Source organism: Crassostrea angulata, chromosome 5 (assembly GCF_025612915.1).
Source record: "Crassostrea angulata isolate pt1a10 chromosome 5, ASM2561291v2, whole genome shotgun sequence".
In the NCBI taxonomy this organism is placed as follows: Eukaryota; Metazoa; Mollusca; class Bivalvia; order Ostreida; family Ostreidae; genus Magallana; species Magallana angulata.
Genome location: NC_069115.1, coordinates 28,597,101 through 28,613,602, shown reverse-complemented (window position 1 = coordinate 28,613,602; position 16,502 = coordinate 28,597,101). Strand labels below are relative to the sequence as shown.

Below are 16,502 nucleotides of genomic sequence, written 5' to 3'. Positions count from 1 at the left end.
CACATCATCACGTTCTCGATAATCTATTAATGGTTTACCAATTTCGGTTCAATTTAAAATGAACAGACATAAATATGTCAAATAACCCCTCAAGGGGCCTCAATTACAAAAAATGAATTTAGGTTGTAGTCAACTCCTATGATAAGCACGCAAAATACATGCTTACAAAATCATAATTGTGATATGTTTGACAAAATTGTAAAACCCGTTTTACTAAATGGATGTGAAATTTGGGGATTTTGTAATATAGCACTGGTTGAAAAGTTACATCTGAAATTTTGTAAACATATCTTAAACCTAAAGTCTTCAACACCAAATACATGGTTTATGGGGAACTTGGACGATACCAACTATTAATTAGTGTTAAAGTCCGCATGATAGCATTTTGGAGTAAACTTGTCTTTACACACAAAAAAAAATAAAGTTTCGTCAAAACTACAATATGCAATAGGTAAAATGAACAGACACTGGTTTAAATTTATTGTTAAAATATTGAATATTTGTGGTCTATCTTTTATTTTGTATCAACAAAATGTAAATATCCAGTGACTTAAGAAAACTGTTTTTCATATACTTCTAGACCAATTCAAGCAGTCATGGAATAGAGAAATGTATAATTCATCAAAAGTTATTAACTACAGAATTTTTAAAACCACATTATCCTTGGAAAAATACTTATAGACCTGCCTTCCAAATATCAGAAATCTTTTTGTACTTTTAGAACAAGTAATGCTAAATTGACTATAGAACGAGGTAGATGGTATGATATACCTCGTGAAAACCGTATATGTACCATATGTAACTGTATTGAGATAGGAGATGAATTTCATTATCTATTTCATTGTACAGATATAACAATTAAAGGTAAGAGTTTTATACATACCTGCATACTTCTACACACAACCAAATGTTTACAAATTTCAACAACTCTTTAATACTAATAATAACAAATTGTTGATTAATCTGTGTAAATTCATTAAAGTTATAATTGAGAGAGTTAGCTCTCTAGGTTAATTGCTAATCATACTTTTTTTCTTTTTTCCTTTTTTTTTCACTTTTGTATTGTCACTCCAATGCATGCAATGTATGTATTATATGTATTATTGTTCAAATTTTTTGTGATTTTTCTCAACACTGTGATTTATGCAGTTCAGAGAATAAAGAAATTGTCATTGTCATTGAAAGTGTATACATCTATGAGTAGTACAAAAATACCGAATTCGATCGTAAAATTTTTTAAGTCGGTTTATTGATAAGATGCGCCGTACTGTCTCTTTAAGTATCAATATGTAAGAGAGGAATTTGTCCTAATAAATGACCTTCTCCTTTTTTTAAAGAGTTGCCACCCTTTGCTTTTAATAATAAAAAATTAATTCTAAAAAATTGTATTCAAAATAAAATTTATTTTCAATAGTTTTTTGTACTATGTATTCCTTATGATTCAATACATCTTTCCACCGAAGCATTTATTGATATTCTTTGTATTTACTTTCTTATTCAAAAAAATGTGCTTGTCCCCATAGACCTTAATGCATCTTCATTTATTAACTATTGCTTAGTTAACAATATTTTTGAAATCTCTCTCGATAAATCTTTTCCTACTCTAAAATGCTTTGAAATAATATCAGAATATTTAATTCATAATGGATATTCCAGGTAAAAAAAAATAGGTGCTAATATGGGTCGCATACCTTGAAGTGATAAAAAAAACACCAATCATTAAATAAAAACGCGGAAGAGGTACCAATGCATATATTTGAAATAAGCATTAAAACGTTTTTGTTCCTGGTGTACATGTACAATATCATGTATTTGAAAACCACAGAGATTTAGCTTTCAACAATTATATCCTCTAGCAATCTACCCAATACACAACCACTTTCATTAAATTAATTTACCAATTGAATTTCTAAATCTGTCATTTGTGTGAGATAATTTTCAATGCCAGACGAATTTCCTCTTGTTGTTCAAAAGGAGGAAATGATTTAAAATCATCATTATATGCAGGTCGAGAAACACAAAAATGGCGATTGCCATGATTTTCAAAAGGACATTCATTAGTGTTCAAGTTTTTATGTTTTATTTGGACTTGAAATGCAGTCAAAGTCAGGATAAAGCAATTTGCAGGTTTAATTACATTGTAATGATAATTATACCGAGATTGATTATTGATATGACATATTATTGAAATGATAATAAAAGTTTTATTTTTGTTCACAATGTTTGTTTCTTTGCGATATTGCAGATTTCCACTCTGCTGTGATGACAATAAATTGGATACCAAAGCTAATCAGTGTGGAGGTAAGAAATAAGTTATCAAGGAATCATTTATCACAGGAATGTTAATAACAATCCGATGATTTTTATATTCTATAGTTAATAAACAGTTTTATTAAGAGAAACAATTCGATTAAAATCTTGTTGCATTTGTATGATATCGGTGGTTTTATTGTCTTTTTGATGATGATAATCTCTTATATTACAAAAACAAGCTATTTAAAGTTAACGTACAACAGATATCGATTTTAAAACATCTATATATGTACATTCATAAATTTCTCATTTTTACAACATAAACCCTACTAGGACTATTTATACTATAATTAATTCTACTCCATTGATTACTAGCATGTTTATTGGGATACTATGGACCAAACTGTACATTACCTTGTCGCTTTCCTAATTACGGGCCTGAATGTCAGTCAGAATGCGATTGTGATGAACAACAGTGTAATCATATCTTTGGATGCAGAAGTACAAATGTTTCATCTGGTATATCTTTTCAGTTTCCCTATTTCATTTTATTTTTACGTTTGGATAGTTGCCAATAACAAACAGTTTGAGAACTACGTAGTCCATGCATTTGATTTTTTTTTCAATGATATCAATACTGTCATTTCGCTGTTTCAGAAAAGGAAATCGCATCGAATGCTAGCATTTTTTACTATGTCAACGAATTTCTGATTGAAGGTATTGAACTTTTTCTTAGGTTTTTTATGTTTGTAAAATCATAATAATTTATTATTAAGTAGGAATTCATTCCTGAAAATAAGGATATCTTTAAAACCTAACATACTTAATTTTGTTAAATTGAGCTATAACATCGACGCACTGATTTTTGTTTCGTTATTTTCTAAATAAAACATACATGGTTAATAATCATATGCAACACACATCAACTAACTCACATTTGTAAATTAACAACAAACATAAGATTAAACATCGTAATATTTTATGTTTTCAATATTATAAATTTGATTTTAAATTTCATTGTTTTCGTCAATTGACAGAGAACCATTCTCCCAGTTCGTTTTGGGATGGTCTTGACTTGAAGCACAAAGCCATGTTGATAAGTGTTTGTATCACTGGGGCTCTACTTGTGGCTATGTCTGGAATCTTTATCTTCAAGAAGATGAAGAAATTCTTAGATATGACTTCTTTCAAATTGGAGAGAAACCCAAGTGTCACTTCATCCCTGTTATAAATAGACAATATTTGATCATCTCTATAACAGTGACATAGAGATAGAACAATATCATCATTTTGTTTCCAAAAATAAAAAGGATAACCTATTTCCATGAAGATAGATCAAATTTTAAGACGTTCAATTCTATTTGATATGTCCTAGGTTTAGGGCCTCCTGTTCATTGGAAAGCGAGTGAATCGTAAGGCACAATCGGAGAAAGCCAAAGCCACTCTTCGTCCAGTTGTCGTCTTCGATACATGCACGACAAGAAGCTGGTCAAATACCCCCAATAGCTACAAACCTGAGAAACTTTAGTAGTTGCAGCATTGGTGACAAAGCCATCGACCTTCTCGTCACATTACTAACTCTGTCGGCAATCATGTCACAGAGAAAGATGATTATGGATCGAAAAACGGTACCTTTCGTATAGTTCATCATCTGTTCCCATCTCCAGTGGGTTCAAACGGTCGCCAAAACTCCGATGAATCTTTTGCAAAAACCCAACCAGTGCCACCGTCTTGAATTTACTTAGTAACAATTTTTAAACTAACAGCAGTTTTAATATTCAAGACAGTATTTCAGACTCAACTCTAAGTCATTTTTTGTGATCCACTTTAAGAACAATCTTAAAATTTAAGTGCAGATTAAAATGATTTAAGTCTGACTTAAGAATAAAGACTGTTTGATGATCCCGGAGCCTGATCAGATTCACAGGATGAACCTCTGCCATTCAGTTAACTGAAATGTGACTGAAAGGTAACCGAAAAGTGACTGAATGACATAGCTGTGCTATTCAGTCACCTTTCCAGACCTTTCAGTTAATACAATGTATTCAGTCTACTGAATGGCAGAGGTTCATCCTGTGATTGAAAATTAAGCATGTTCTTTAATCATCTCAGAAAGTTAAGCCTACTTTCGGGAATATTGAATTTCTAAATTGATTGCAAACAAATAACAAACAACTTTAGTTTGCATTTTTTTAATTCAATACATTATTTTGTATTAGAAGATTACAATCATGATGTGTCGTTATTGAAATGTTATGATATATCTTAGCCAAGGTAACTACAATGTTATTTCTACAAATATACAAGTATGGCAATAATATATCATTGCACCAGTCAAAAAAGGGTCTAATGGCACTTTTGATAAAACAGAAAAATAACGTAACAGACATATGATGTTACTCCATAACGTCGTTCGAAAAGTGCAAAACATAAAGCGCGTTATTTTAATAACTTTTGTATTTTTTACCTGATTTTTATCTATTCAATTCGTTATTTGGGCGTAATTCGTTAAGATATATTGACAACTTTATTTTTTTTCTCATTTAATTTTAGATTAATCGAAATATTCTAGCAATGTTTTGATTAATTGTAGTGGAAATATTTTGCAACTAACATTGGTGTGTGTATACGTGTTTCTTTTTTATACATCATATTAATATTGCTCAACAACAAAAGCTAAATAATTTAAAGTACTTGGTATTACTAGATTTATAAAAAGGAAACGCCTGACCTAACAAATATTATCCTTTGTTAGAAATTACTGTTGATGTTATTGATTTCAACAATATACAAAGTCAAAAATTAAAGGTGTTGCATACACTAAACGGTCACTTTTCTGGCAAAAGACTTGAAAATTATCTGGTTGAACAAGTTCGATAACAGAAAGTGTTCACTCATATTTCCCCTTTATGAAAATAAAAGAGAATCTTGGTTACAGTCTTAAGTGTTGATTAAAACGCCATATGTTTAAAATTTGCTTTCAATCTGAAGATAATAAAGTTTCATCCTGTTCTCATAACGAATTGTTATAACATTTAACATAATCAAATCAACCATGGCGTATCGGGAAATATTTACGACAATCATAGATCTTTCAATTTCGTTTTGAAATTATATTATTGTAAATGTTTGTGTGTTATATTTCCGGGAAATAAAAATGCATCCCCCGATGGATATTTATAACATTTTGCAATATTACATTTTGCATTGATCTCAACGAAAATATAATAACACAAAATGTAATCATCACTCATCTTATGATTATTCAAAACCTGCCAAAATGTATCATGGTTACAACGAATAGTAATTCAGTAAGCCAGACCTTGCCAATACAGACACTGGATAAAATATTTTATTATCTATGCCAAATTTGACACGGTTTTCTTGTTTTCCTCCTTCTATCACCTCTTTCTATCAAGCTTAAATATCATACTAATCATAAATGACTTTGTACCTTTTCCAGTGTCCTTTAAAATATACTCCAGGACCATTTATAAGTGAAATTATTGCAAACAAATTATAATGTATTCGTAAATGTATTTTTAGAATAATTTTTTAAAAAGCTAAAACGTTCCATACACATTTGAAGAAATTCTTTCAATGACGGCTGTCATCCGCATAGGAACACGGAAACCGGGAATAAGCATCCGCCTCTTGCAGCTTCATTGCACGGAGAAGGATTTAACTAACTAATAAATTTGTGTCCATATAAATTAGCAGATTGATCGCATTGTCTTTACTTTACTTTTTATTTTTCGTTTTTCATAAAAAAGTTTTGATTTTTTTTTCGCTTTTGTGACAAAACGTCAGACGTATGATAAAACTAAATTCTCGCCCATAGTTAACCCCATCCCGGGCGCACCAAGTGCGTTGTCGTCACATGTTCCCACCAACAGGAATCAAGGTACAAAAAATTATTTAGAAAAATAATATTGACACGCCAAACACATTTAACAGTGTTACTTCTATGCTGGGATCCCATGTGTCCCAAGCTCTCAAAGACAAAATTTGGAATGGCGAATTTGTTCGCTTAAATAAATTGTTGCTTTAAGAGCCTTGCCCAATGCAAAATCAAACCGTTTTCGAGGGGGGGGGGGGGGTGTTTTTCAGGTTAAACCAAAAAGAAACGAAAATTTCAAACTTCTCGCAATGGATGGACGCTTTTTTTATATATGCTTCTATATACTTAGAAAAAAATCCACTACAAGCCATTTCACTCTTGAGGTACATGTTTATGTCAACAATTAAAAGGGAGCAGCTAGTAACAATTCAGGTTGGTTGGATTATAATGTGCAATTTTGCTTAAAGAAGTCTGTAGACTCCTCTTTAAGATGGGGATCTATTGATGCTGAACTGTGGTTGTCTTATATGCAAACAGTTAATAAAACCAAATTGTCAAATCAGACAACTCGTAGGTATTTGAAATGTTATGCATACAATTATGAAGGTGTTTGTCAGAAACAATATTGCAAGTATTTGCATCAGTGCATTACATGTAATGCATATAATCCTTCCATTAACTGCTTCAAGAAAAATCAATCTAATAAAATTCCCAAAAATGCACCTGCTCGTTCGAAAATTTTTAATTCCAACAACAAACCACAGGACGGCAAAGCAACATTTAACTTGTTACATAAGTTATGGCATATCCAATCAATACATCTATCTTCTATTCTTTATTGGCAAATTACCAAAATAAAGATATAGCAACAGTTTTATCAAATGGGTTTAAAAATGGGTTTTTGCTTCAAAATACAGGCATTAGAAAAAAGGTTTAATTTAAAAACATGATACCTGCAAAGAAACATACTGTTGAGTTACATGAAAAAATAAAGAAATAAAATTTGGTAGAATTTTAAGCCCCTTTCCCTGTCCACTTGTTTCAAATCTGTGGTGTAATCTTATTGGCATCCTCCCCACAAAAGCAGGGTGGGTGGCGTATGATTTCTAATTTATCACACCAAGTGGGTAATAGTATCAATGATCACATTGATCAGCAATATTGTTCGGTGTCGTACTCTACATTTGATCAAACCTTGTCACTGATTCAGGAGATGGGAGGGGGTGCATTAATGACCAAAATGGACATTTCGAGTACATTTAGATTGTTGCCAGTCTGTCCTGAAGATTTTTGCTTGCTAGGTTTCAAGTTTTTAAATTCATATTATGTGGACAAGTGCTTGCCAATTGGCTGCTCAATTTCATGTTCATTATTTGAGATGTTCTCTTCTTTCCTTCACTGGGAGCTGCAGCAAATGTCAAATTCAAGGGGGAAAATTCATTATGTTTTGACTTTTACCGCTTTTGTGACAAAACGCCAGACGTATGATGAAGTATATTCTTAAAATGTATGTTACTTATATATCTAAAGTGTTTGATACATGAAAAAGTCAACATGTTATAAGACTATTCCGAACAGAAATACTTCCAAGATCCAAGTTGGAATTTTTACACCTATCTGAGATGCAGTATTTTCAACCCTAACCATTAACTGAAAACAATTTGTTTTTGCTTTTATTTTTTATCAGAGAAGACAGGTAATATGTACATGCACAATTTTTTTTGAAAGGGTGGGATAATTCACTCTCTTATGAATGAAAAATGATCGACCCTCATTTGCGAAAAAATGAAACCGATCTTTACGTTTCACATTCAACAAAAATTAATAAATTATTTGACATTGCAATTTTGAATAATAGTTATATCATACATCTTTTAAATAACATTCATCATTATCGAATATTTATCTTTTTTTCAATATATTTATTTTACCAACTGTCCAACTGATTGCAGTTGTTCGTCACATTTCTTAAAACACGTAAAGTAACAATCATATTTTTAAAATGAACAAAAACAAAAAAATAACAATATGATCAAGAAAAAAGATATGTATTCCTTTAGTAATAACGTGTGGTACATTGATTTAAAGATATGTGGTATCAAAGGTCAAATTTTCCAATTTTCCAAACGTTAATCATGTAAGTGAACATTTTGTGAAATATGTTTCTAAGTAACAATGAATTTGTGGATTGATAATTGTAATCTAAGTATGTTTTGGAGGAAAATTTGCCTAATTCATACTGTACCGACCTGACCCAAACTAACAGAACACATACCCCAACCGAGTGAAAGGTCTATTTCAGGTCTGCTATGGCGAGCTGACCTAGAGCGGACAATGAAAGAAGACACCGATTTTAAAAGCAGATCCATATAACTACTGATAAAATAACCAAAATGTCTCTACACATGTATTTTGAAAATACGGATCTGCTTCACACTTAAATTCTGTGCCTTAAGCTAGCCCCAAGGGCTAACCCTGGATATATCCATAGCAGACCCCGAACGGATACAAAACAGACCCACACCAGAGGCAAATTCCTAAAAGGCAGACCCCGACTAGACACTGAGCAGGGTCACCTTTTGGGGTCAGATTTGGTGTTAGCTTGTTTTTGGTTGGTACTGTCGAATTTTAAACACATCTTAAATGATTCAATATTTCGGCAACATATTTTTTCATAAACTCACCCCCGTAAATTGGTGCTATTTTAATACATGTTTCATAGCACTTTTTTATTCCATGAAAAGTGAAATTCCTCCGCGTAAAATAGTGTTATTTTAATGCACGTTTCATTGCAACCTTTTTCTATTCCCTATAAAATGATGCATACGGTGTAATTTTTTGCAAATCTCTTGTCCTCACACGTTCTTTATAGAAGAAGATGAGTCAGATATGCAACTTGTTCTAAATAATTGGATTTTAAAATTTCATATTCAGCAGTGTATGGATTATTTATAATAAACAATCGCTTTATTTCCTCATAGCAAAGTTACTCACTGAAAATCTTGACTTTTCCAATTGTAATGAATATTAGTTTTATGATTTATGATAATAGTCGACGCAGTCATTGTCTTTCAAGAGGAAATTGGTCGTTTTGATGTTTTTTTGTTGTTGATTTATTCAATGAAATTACGATTGTTTCAGCATAGAAATAGTTATCGTCGTACACTTAACCATTTTGTCATTTTTCCTGCGGTCATTGAGCTCACACTCGAACAAAACATGATTGAACTAAATAGACAGACAAGAAGACAATCGCCTCAAATTTTGTGAGACAAGCAATGATATTTTCAATTCTAGGCCTGTTGATAGGCAACCTTTTTTCCTATGATTTCGTTTTGGATCGGTTGAAAACAGTTCAACTTGGATGTCACAAAACCGAGAGATGCTAATTCACATACTACTATACACAGTACAGAACTATAGCCACTAACATAATAATGATTGCACAGTTTCACTTCGATCTCAGAAAATGCAAGCTTGTTCTGACCATTGTTAGTGTATTCTGATGTACTACTGGCACAACATAGATGTACAATCATGTGGTTGCAATTCTATCGATTTTAATGCAAAACAGGTTAAAAATGTTAAAAAAGAAAAAGCTCTATCCAACCTCTAGAACTGTTATAAATTTTAAGTGTTTCTGTTAAAGGTAAACAGAAACATGAAATTCTGTTTGTGCTTTGTTTCTTTACAAATTTTATTTCAGCATAAGATGTCATGCTCAAAGAGGCAACATATTGAGTTTTATTGTACAACTAACAAGAGACTATGTGTTTTGAACAATGAATGTATTTTTATCGTCCCATTGATTATCTTTTCAAACGTGACTTCAGGACTTTTTATTCATCAAACATGTTACATGTATGTAACGCTCAAAGAGGGAGTTTATCATTTATTTATAATATTAAATAATAAACATGAAACTATTGTGTGATGAATTAAAAATGTAAGGAACCTGTGGAAATTGGACAAGCACAGAATAGCCAAGCTTTTAAAGGAAAAAAAACTGTATCCAAAGGTTTATAGTTATCGATTGTTTCTTTTTTATCATATGTGTTCTATTTTTGATTTTTTTTTTTTTTTTTTTTTTGAATATGGAAATGTAAAAAATAAACTTACATTGAACAACGAACCGAAAATCAATGCTAAAAAATGTTATCTTAACTACACATCTCCATCTGTTACACAAAAGATACACCAAGAAGACAATTTTGTAATGGGAAACAAACTTGAAAATAAAATGGGGGGGGGGGTGAAAAAAAAATCATGCAAAATTTAAAGACATTTTCTGCGTAAATTCAAATTGTTTACAACCATTTATTCCTGTCCTTTAACGTAACAGGTAAAAAGGGGTTTTCTTTTTCTTTTTTATTGAATTGAATTTTTTAAAATATATTGCTGGAACTCTAATTTAAGAACTGCACATTGACAATTGATATTTACCGCTCCCCAAAATTAGCCAGTTAAATATTTGACAGACTTGAAATAAAATCGTAAACCGAAGCTTTATCAAAGGTATTGAGCTTCCATTTGCCATTTTTTAAATCAATCTTTTTATGCAGATTATCAAGCTGAAATTTTGTGAAGAAATAGAGGTTAACAAAAATGTCCGCTCATTGACAGGTTCAACTGAAATAACTAGCGATTAATCGTTCCAGCGCACCTCTAGAAAATATATCATGATGCACTATACTTATATTCTACATTTATTGTATTTCGTGACAATAGACCATTTCCAGGTTTCGTATTTTTGTACATGGAAACAGACTTGTAGTTTAATTTTTTCATTCTTTTATATCACTCCCATGCCTTGGTTCCAAAAGAGCTTTTATTCCTCCATAAAAGGAAACATGGACGCATACCTAATGTTTCAAAAATTTAAAACAAAGTTTCAAAATAAAATAATCACTTTTCAAATGCTATTTGTTAGATATGTTAAATTGGATTTATTCAGACTGAACTTCTTTGATTTTTTTTTCCTTTAAAAGTCTATATAAAAGATGAAAATGCATCACAAAGATTACTTTATCATATTAATATAATATTATTTATTTCATTGTAGTCTTTCTTAAGTTCTCTTAAACTTGAAACTAATATTTCAATGATTTTAAAAACAAAATGCAGTCAATGGTTACCTCACACGAACAAATTAAAAGAAGAACTTAATTAAAGAAACTTCTGTTGAAATATTCCTTTTGATTCAACTTATGTTGCGTTACATTCAGTAACTAACTTGTTCGAAATTCAACTGAACATTGTCAATTTTCCAAAGTTGTTTTTTTCTACAATATTAGTTAGAGCCTTTCATCTGAAGCAGAGGGAATTTCAAATTAACCATATGGTTAGAAATAACTTTTCCTTGTTTTGATGATGTGCTTTCCTACTCCTTTCTTGCTGTAAGTAAGGCGAAACTTAGACTATAGGCCTCGTAGAAAGTGATGTATTCTGAAAAATAAGAACTCAATCATTCGTTAACGGGGATATGCGGGCATCTTTTACATTTGAAGATAAGAATGTAAACATTTCTTGAACTGGCTTGTTTCTGCCCAAAACTGACCAAAACTGTTGCCAAAAGATATAAAGGCACTGAATATAATTTTCTACATGTTGTTTTGTATGCAAATTATGCGTAAAAGGACAGGCCAATGCCTTGTTAATCACTTAAAACAGCTGTCGAACTAAGCAGATATTTAATTGATTTAAAGAAAATATAAACATATATTTTTCAATAAAAATATAGCTCTAATATACCTTCATAGCCACAGACAAAAATATATCTTGCAATGGTTTTTGAGATTCATTTTAAGAATAGGATACCCTCATTTGAGAGAAAGTCTTAACTTAAATAAGCAAGCAAGCTTTGATCAACAAATGGTTGTAGAGTGAACGCTATTGGCTTCTTTTCATATTTTTTCATATTTTTTAATCTAAAATTTTAGTCTAACAACATGCAGTTAAAAGGAATTTGAAAATGCACTGCTCTCCCTTTGGTTGCGTATTTTGCATACAAAATAGCATGTGGAAAGTCTTTATTGCTTTTGTATCTTTTGACAACAGTTTTAGCAAGTTTTGGACAAAAACTAACCAGTTTAGAAAATGTTGACATTTTTCTTCTCAAATGTAAAAGATGGCCGCACATCCCCCTGAACAATTATCAATATTTACATTAGCAAATATGTTTCCTTACATGAATTTATGGAGTACCGAAAACATTCAATTCTGAGGGAATGTTTTATATTCATTTTATTTTCATTTAACATTGATTGTAGCACGCGCTTATGGCTTGACGGTAGCATTATTTTTACAATAAAGCTACATCCGGTAAGGATATGTAAATATACAATAAAATATGTTCAAACCATATGTAAACCTCAACATTATAGAATAACTTACCGTTAATGTAACTATTTATTATAGGTGTTTTAATACACGTTGCTACTTTATAATTTGATTATTGTTAAATCAATTTTGAAGACATGTTTACATATTCAACAAGTTGATTTCCTATTTTTTTCACTGTAACTTTTCGATTTCATCAAGTTAGTTTGGAAATGCTTTTCGGTGAAACATAGGAGGTAATGTTGGTCTTAGGCGAACACTGTTCATAATGTCATGAATTGGACGACACGAGACATCTTTACTACTATATTGCAATAATAGACTCGAATTTTGAGAGAGATCGGAAGAGTTCTGTCCTTTTTTTAATATATTTTAAACATCATTGGAACTTGAAGATTGCCAATATGTTTTTATCTTTCTCAATCAAACTTCGCTAAATAATAATCAATGAAAATTCCTTTGAAAAATCCGGAAATCATCTGGATTTTTTAGATTTTATAATCATGCGCATTCTGATGCATAGTGTCTTTCGGCTCTACAAGGGTATCATGTAGCATTATCTCCGAGTGCAGCGAGGCGTTACTCAATTCAAAGAAGTTAAAAATGACCTGTGTGACGTAAACACACCTGTGGTCAGTGGTATATAAAGCACAGCTCCACGTGCCGAAATCATTCTTTTTCTCTGAGCGGCGTGTGTTTATACCTGTACAACAGGTAAAAATCTTATAGCGGTTTGTTTTAAAACTTAAAACGTTGTTCAAGTTTCTTGTCTTGTTTCTGCTGTAAAACAGCTACCTTACTTTCATCTACGTAACGTTATACTGGTAAGGCAAGTTAATACAAAGTTGTGTACTTTACCGAATTGACGGAAAATCAGGACGATGTCCTGTCGTTCATGGGAAGCGACCATGAGAATTACTCAGATATAAATGAATTGTTTGGCGATAAACCCCGGACACGAAGTTTTACGGAGGACACAATAACTAATGCAACAAATAAAAGAAACGCAAAGCGCAGACCTCATCTTCAGCGAGTGCAAGTGCACTGCCACCATGGGTGACAAAACAATCTAAAAAATCAAAAACTCAGTCTGAAAGTGTTCAAGAATTTAATGTTGACGAGCTCAAAAATCAATTAGGGATAGATAGAATCTTACAATCTATTTCCTCCCTCACTGACACTGTAAAACAGTTGGGTAGTTTCAATAGTATGGCACGTAATGCGTGCAATGTAAATGACATGCGGTCCACCGAAACTACGGTGCGCACTTCGGGTAATAATTCTCCCGGTAATTTCACACAAAATGTACCTAATAGACTGCTAAGAAATTTGGTAAAAATACCTGATTATGATTCACGACAGACTCTTGATGAAACCCCTGATGATTTTGACTTTGATTTTTCTTATTTGAATGATCAAATGTCTCCTTCGATTGAAGGTGTTGACCCTCAAGAAAGTTTTAAGGAAATTTTGAATGATGAATCAATCCAGATAACAATTGATAACAATGATCTGGATATCCCACAATTAAATGCAAATGAAAAAACTGGTCCAAAAGTAAACGAAGCACTTGGAAAAGCTGTAAATGCAGCCATCACTATTAAAAGTAGCAAAGAAAGCATGGTTGATTTAGAGAAAAAATATGACAGACCAGAAAACTGTAATTTATTGAAAGTTCCCCGGGTCAATAAAGAAATATGGGATGCCATGAACAAGCAGGCCCATTCAGATGATTTCACTTTGTAAGTAATACAAAACTCTTTAGCCACGGGTATGATACCTTTAGTACAGATGGCTGATATGCTTGCAAATAAAAAGAACTTGAGCCCCAGATTTGTAAAAAGATGTTGGCTGATTCAATAAGTATGCTTGGCAATGCTTTCTACAATGTCTCTTTGAAAAGAAGAAATGAAATAAAAAATGTTTTGAATTTTCGGTATGCAAAATTGCTTCTTCTAAAATCCCGGTTACTGATCACTTGTTTGGAGACAATTATGTTTCCAAACTTAAAGAAATGGGTGATATTACTAAGCAGCCAATGGGAATGAAATCGAACTATGATGCAGAAATTTAAAAATACAACTCAAGCAAAAAACTACATGTCAAACCAAGGGTATCAACCCATCCAAAACCCATACAGAGGCAAAAACCGCCAGTATTCATCATACCCTTCCCAGAGAGGCAGAGGTCAAAGGGGACAATTCCAGTACAGAAGTGCAATGAAAAAGCAATACAGTTACAACAAGTAAAGGTGAGAAAACTGAATAAACCTTACAGGAAAATTTTTTTACAAAGACGAATGGATATTAAATATAATTGAACCAGGTTATAAAATTGAACTTTTTCAACAACTTCTTCAAACATTCTTTCCGAAACAAATTCAATTTAATGCAGTAGAATCTGAAATGGTATCAAAAGAAGTAAAACAGTTGGTTGAAAAAGGTGCAATTGAAGAAGTAAAAGATATTTCGGATGCTTTCATTTCAAATATTTTCCTTGTACCGAAAAAAGATGGTAATCTCAGGCCAATCATAAACCTGAAATATTTAAATGAATTTGTTGAATATTATCATTTCAAACAGGAAAATTTGACATATGCTTTAGAGCTGATTCAGAAAAATGATTATCTTACTTCAGTTGAATTAAAGGATGCATATTTTAGTGTCAGTGTTCACCCAGACTACAGGAAATTTCTAACTTTTTCTTGGAATGGAAAATTTTACAGATTTGTAGTACATGTACTTCCTTTCGGGTTAACATCATGTCAGAGAATATTTACAAAAATATTGAAACCTGTATATGCATTTTTTAGGGAAAATGGCATAAGATGTTGTTATTATATTGATGATTCCCTGATCATTAATCAAACATTTTCTACATGTCAAGAACAAACAAATATAGTTATGTCAGAATTAAACAATCTTGGCTTCACAATAAATGATAAAAAATCTATAACCATTCCTTCACAGAGAATTGTTTTCTTTGGAGTTGTAATTGATTCAGTTGAATTCAAAATTTATTTGACAGATGAAAAAGTTGAAAAGATTTTAAGACAAAGTCAATTAATTTTGTCTAATCCAAGAATTCAAATCCGGCACTTGGCCTCATTGATAGGTTTATTAGTTCATGCTTGTAATGCAGTTTTCGAAGGACCTTTGCATTAAAGGACTTTAGAAAGAGATAAAGATCAAAATCTAAAATTGAATTGTGATGATTATAATTCATTCATGACTTGTTCTGTTGAAAGTATTAATGAGATAAAATGGTGGTGTAGAAATATACAATCTCTAAATGGAAAAGATATTAGATCAAGACCAATTGATTTTTTGGTTGAAACTGATGCATCCTTGCAAGGTTGGGGTGTTAGATTTGAAAACAAAATGACAGGAGGTAGATGGACATATTCGGAATCATCATATCATATCAATATTTTAGAATTAATGGCCGTGTATTTTGCACTAAAATCATTTTTTTTTAAATACAGTTCAATACATATTTGTTTCAAAACGGACAATACAACTGTCGTTTCTTACATTAACGCAAAGGGTGGCATGCATTCAAAACAACTTGATGATCTTTCAGTAAAAATATGGAATTGGTGCATAAAAAGAGAAATCTTCATTTCTGCCCAATATTTGCCCGGATGTGAAAATATTTATGCTGATTTACTTTCTAGGCAATTTGCTGATTCTACAGAATGGATGTTAAAACATGATATTTTTGTGAGAATTTGTAAACAATTTCTTAATCGAGACATAGATCTTTTTGCTTCTCGTATAAATAGACAAATGAGAAAGTTTGTTTCCTGAAGTTTTGATCCTGACGCTTTTCATATTGATGCTTTTACTTTATTTTGGTCAAAGTTATGTCCATTCCATATCTTTTTCCACCTTTTAAATTAATTGGTAGGATAATTAATAAGATTTAAGAAGATAGAGTTAGACAGACAATAATTATTGCTCCGTTATGGAAAACTCAAACTTGGTTTCCGCAACTTATGTCTGTTTTGATTTCTATTCCTGTTAGAATTCCTCGACACAAGGATCTCTTAGTGATGTCACACTCAGGA

At 31.6% G+C, this 16,502-nt stretch overlaps 1 protein-coding gene and 1 pseudogene across 1 annotated transcript; both read left to right on the top strand.

Annotated features, from left to right (window-relative positions):
- The first annotated feature begins 1,983 nt into the window (after positions 1-1,983).
- On the top strand, positions 1,984-5,238 carry LOC128185592 (uncharacterized). The gene is made up of 5 exons (XM_052855179.1): positions 1,984-2,127; positions 2,246-2,301; positions 2,629-2,754; positions 2,911-2,970; positions 3,291-5,238. Exons 1-5 carry the CDS (start codon positions 2,024-2,026, stop codon positions 3,482-3,484), a joined length of 540 nt encoding a protein of 179 aa, XP_052711139.1. The 5' UTR covers positions 1,984-2,023; the 3' UTR covers positions 3,485-5,238.
- Positions 5,239-13,672: 8,434 nt separating this feature from the next.
- Positions 13,673-14,682, top strand: LOC128183928 (uncharacterized; annotated as a pseudogene).
- The last annotated feature ends 1,820 nt before the right edge of the window (positions 14,683-16,502 follow it).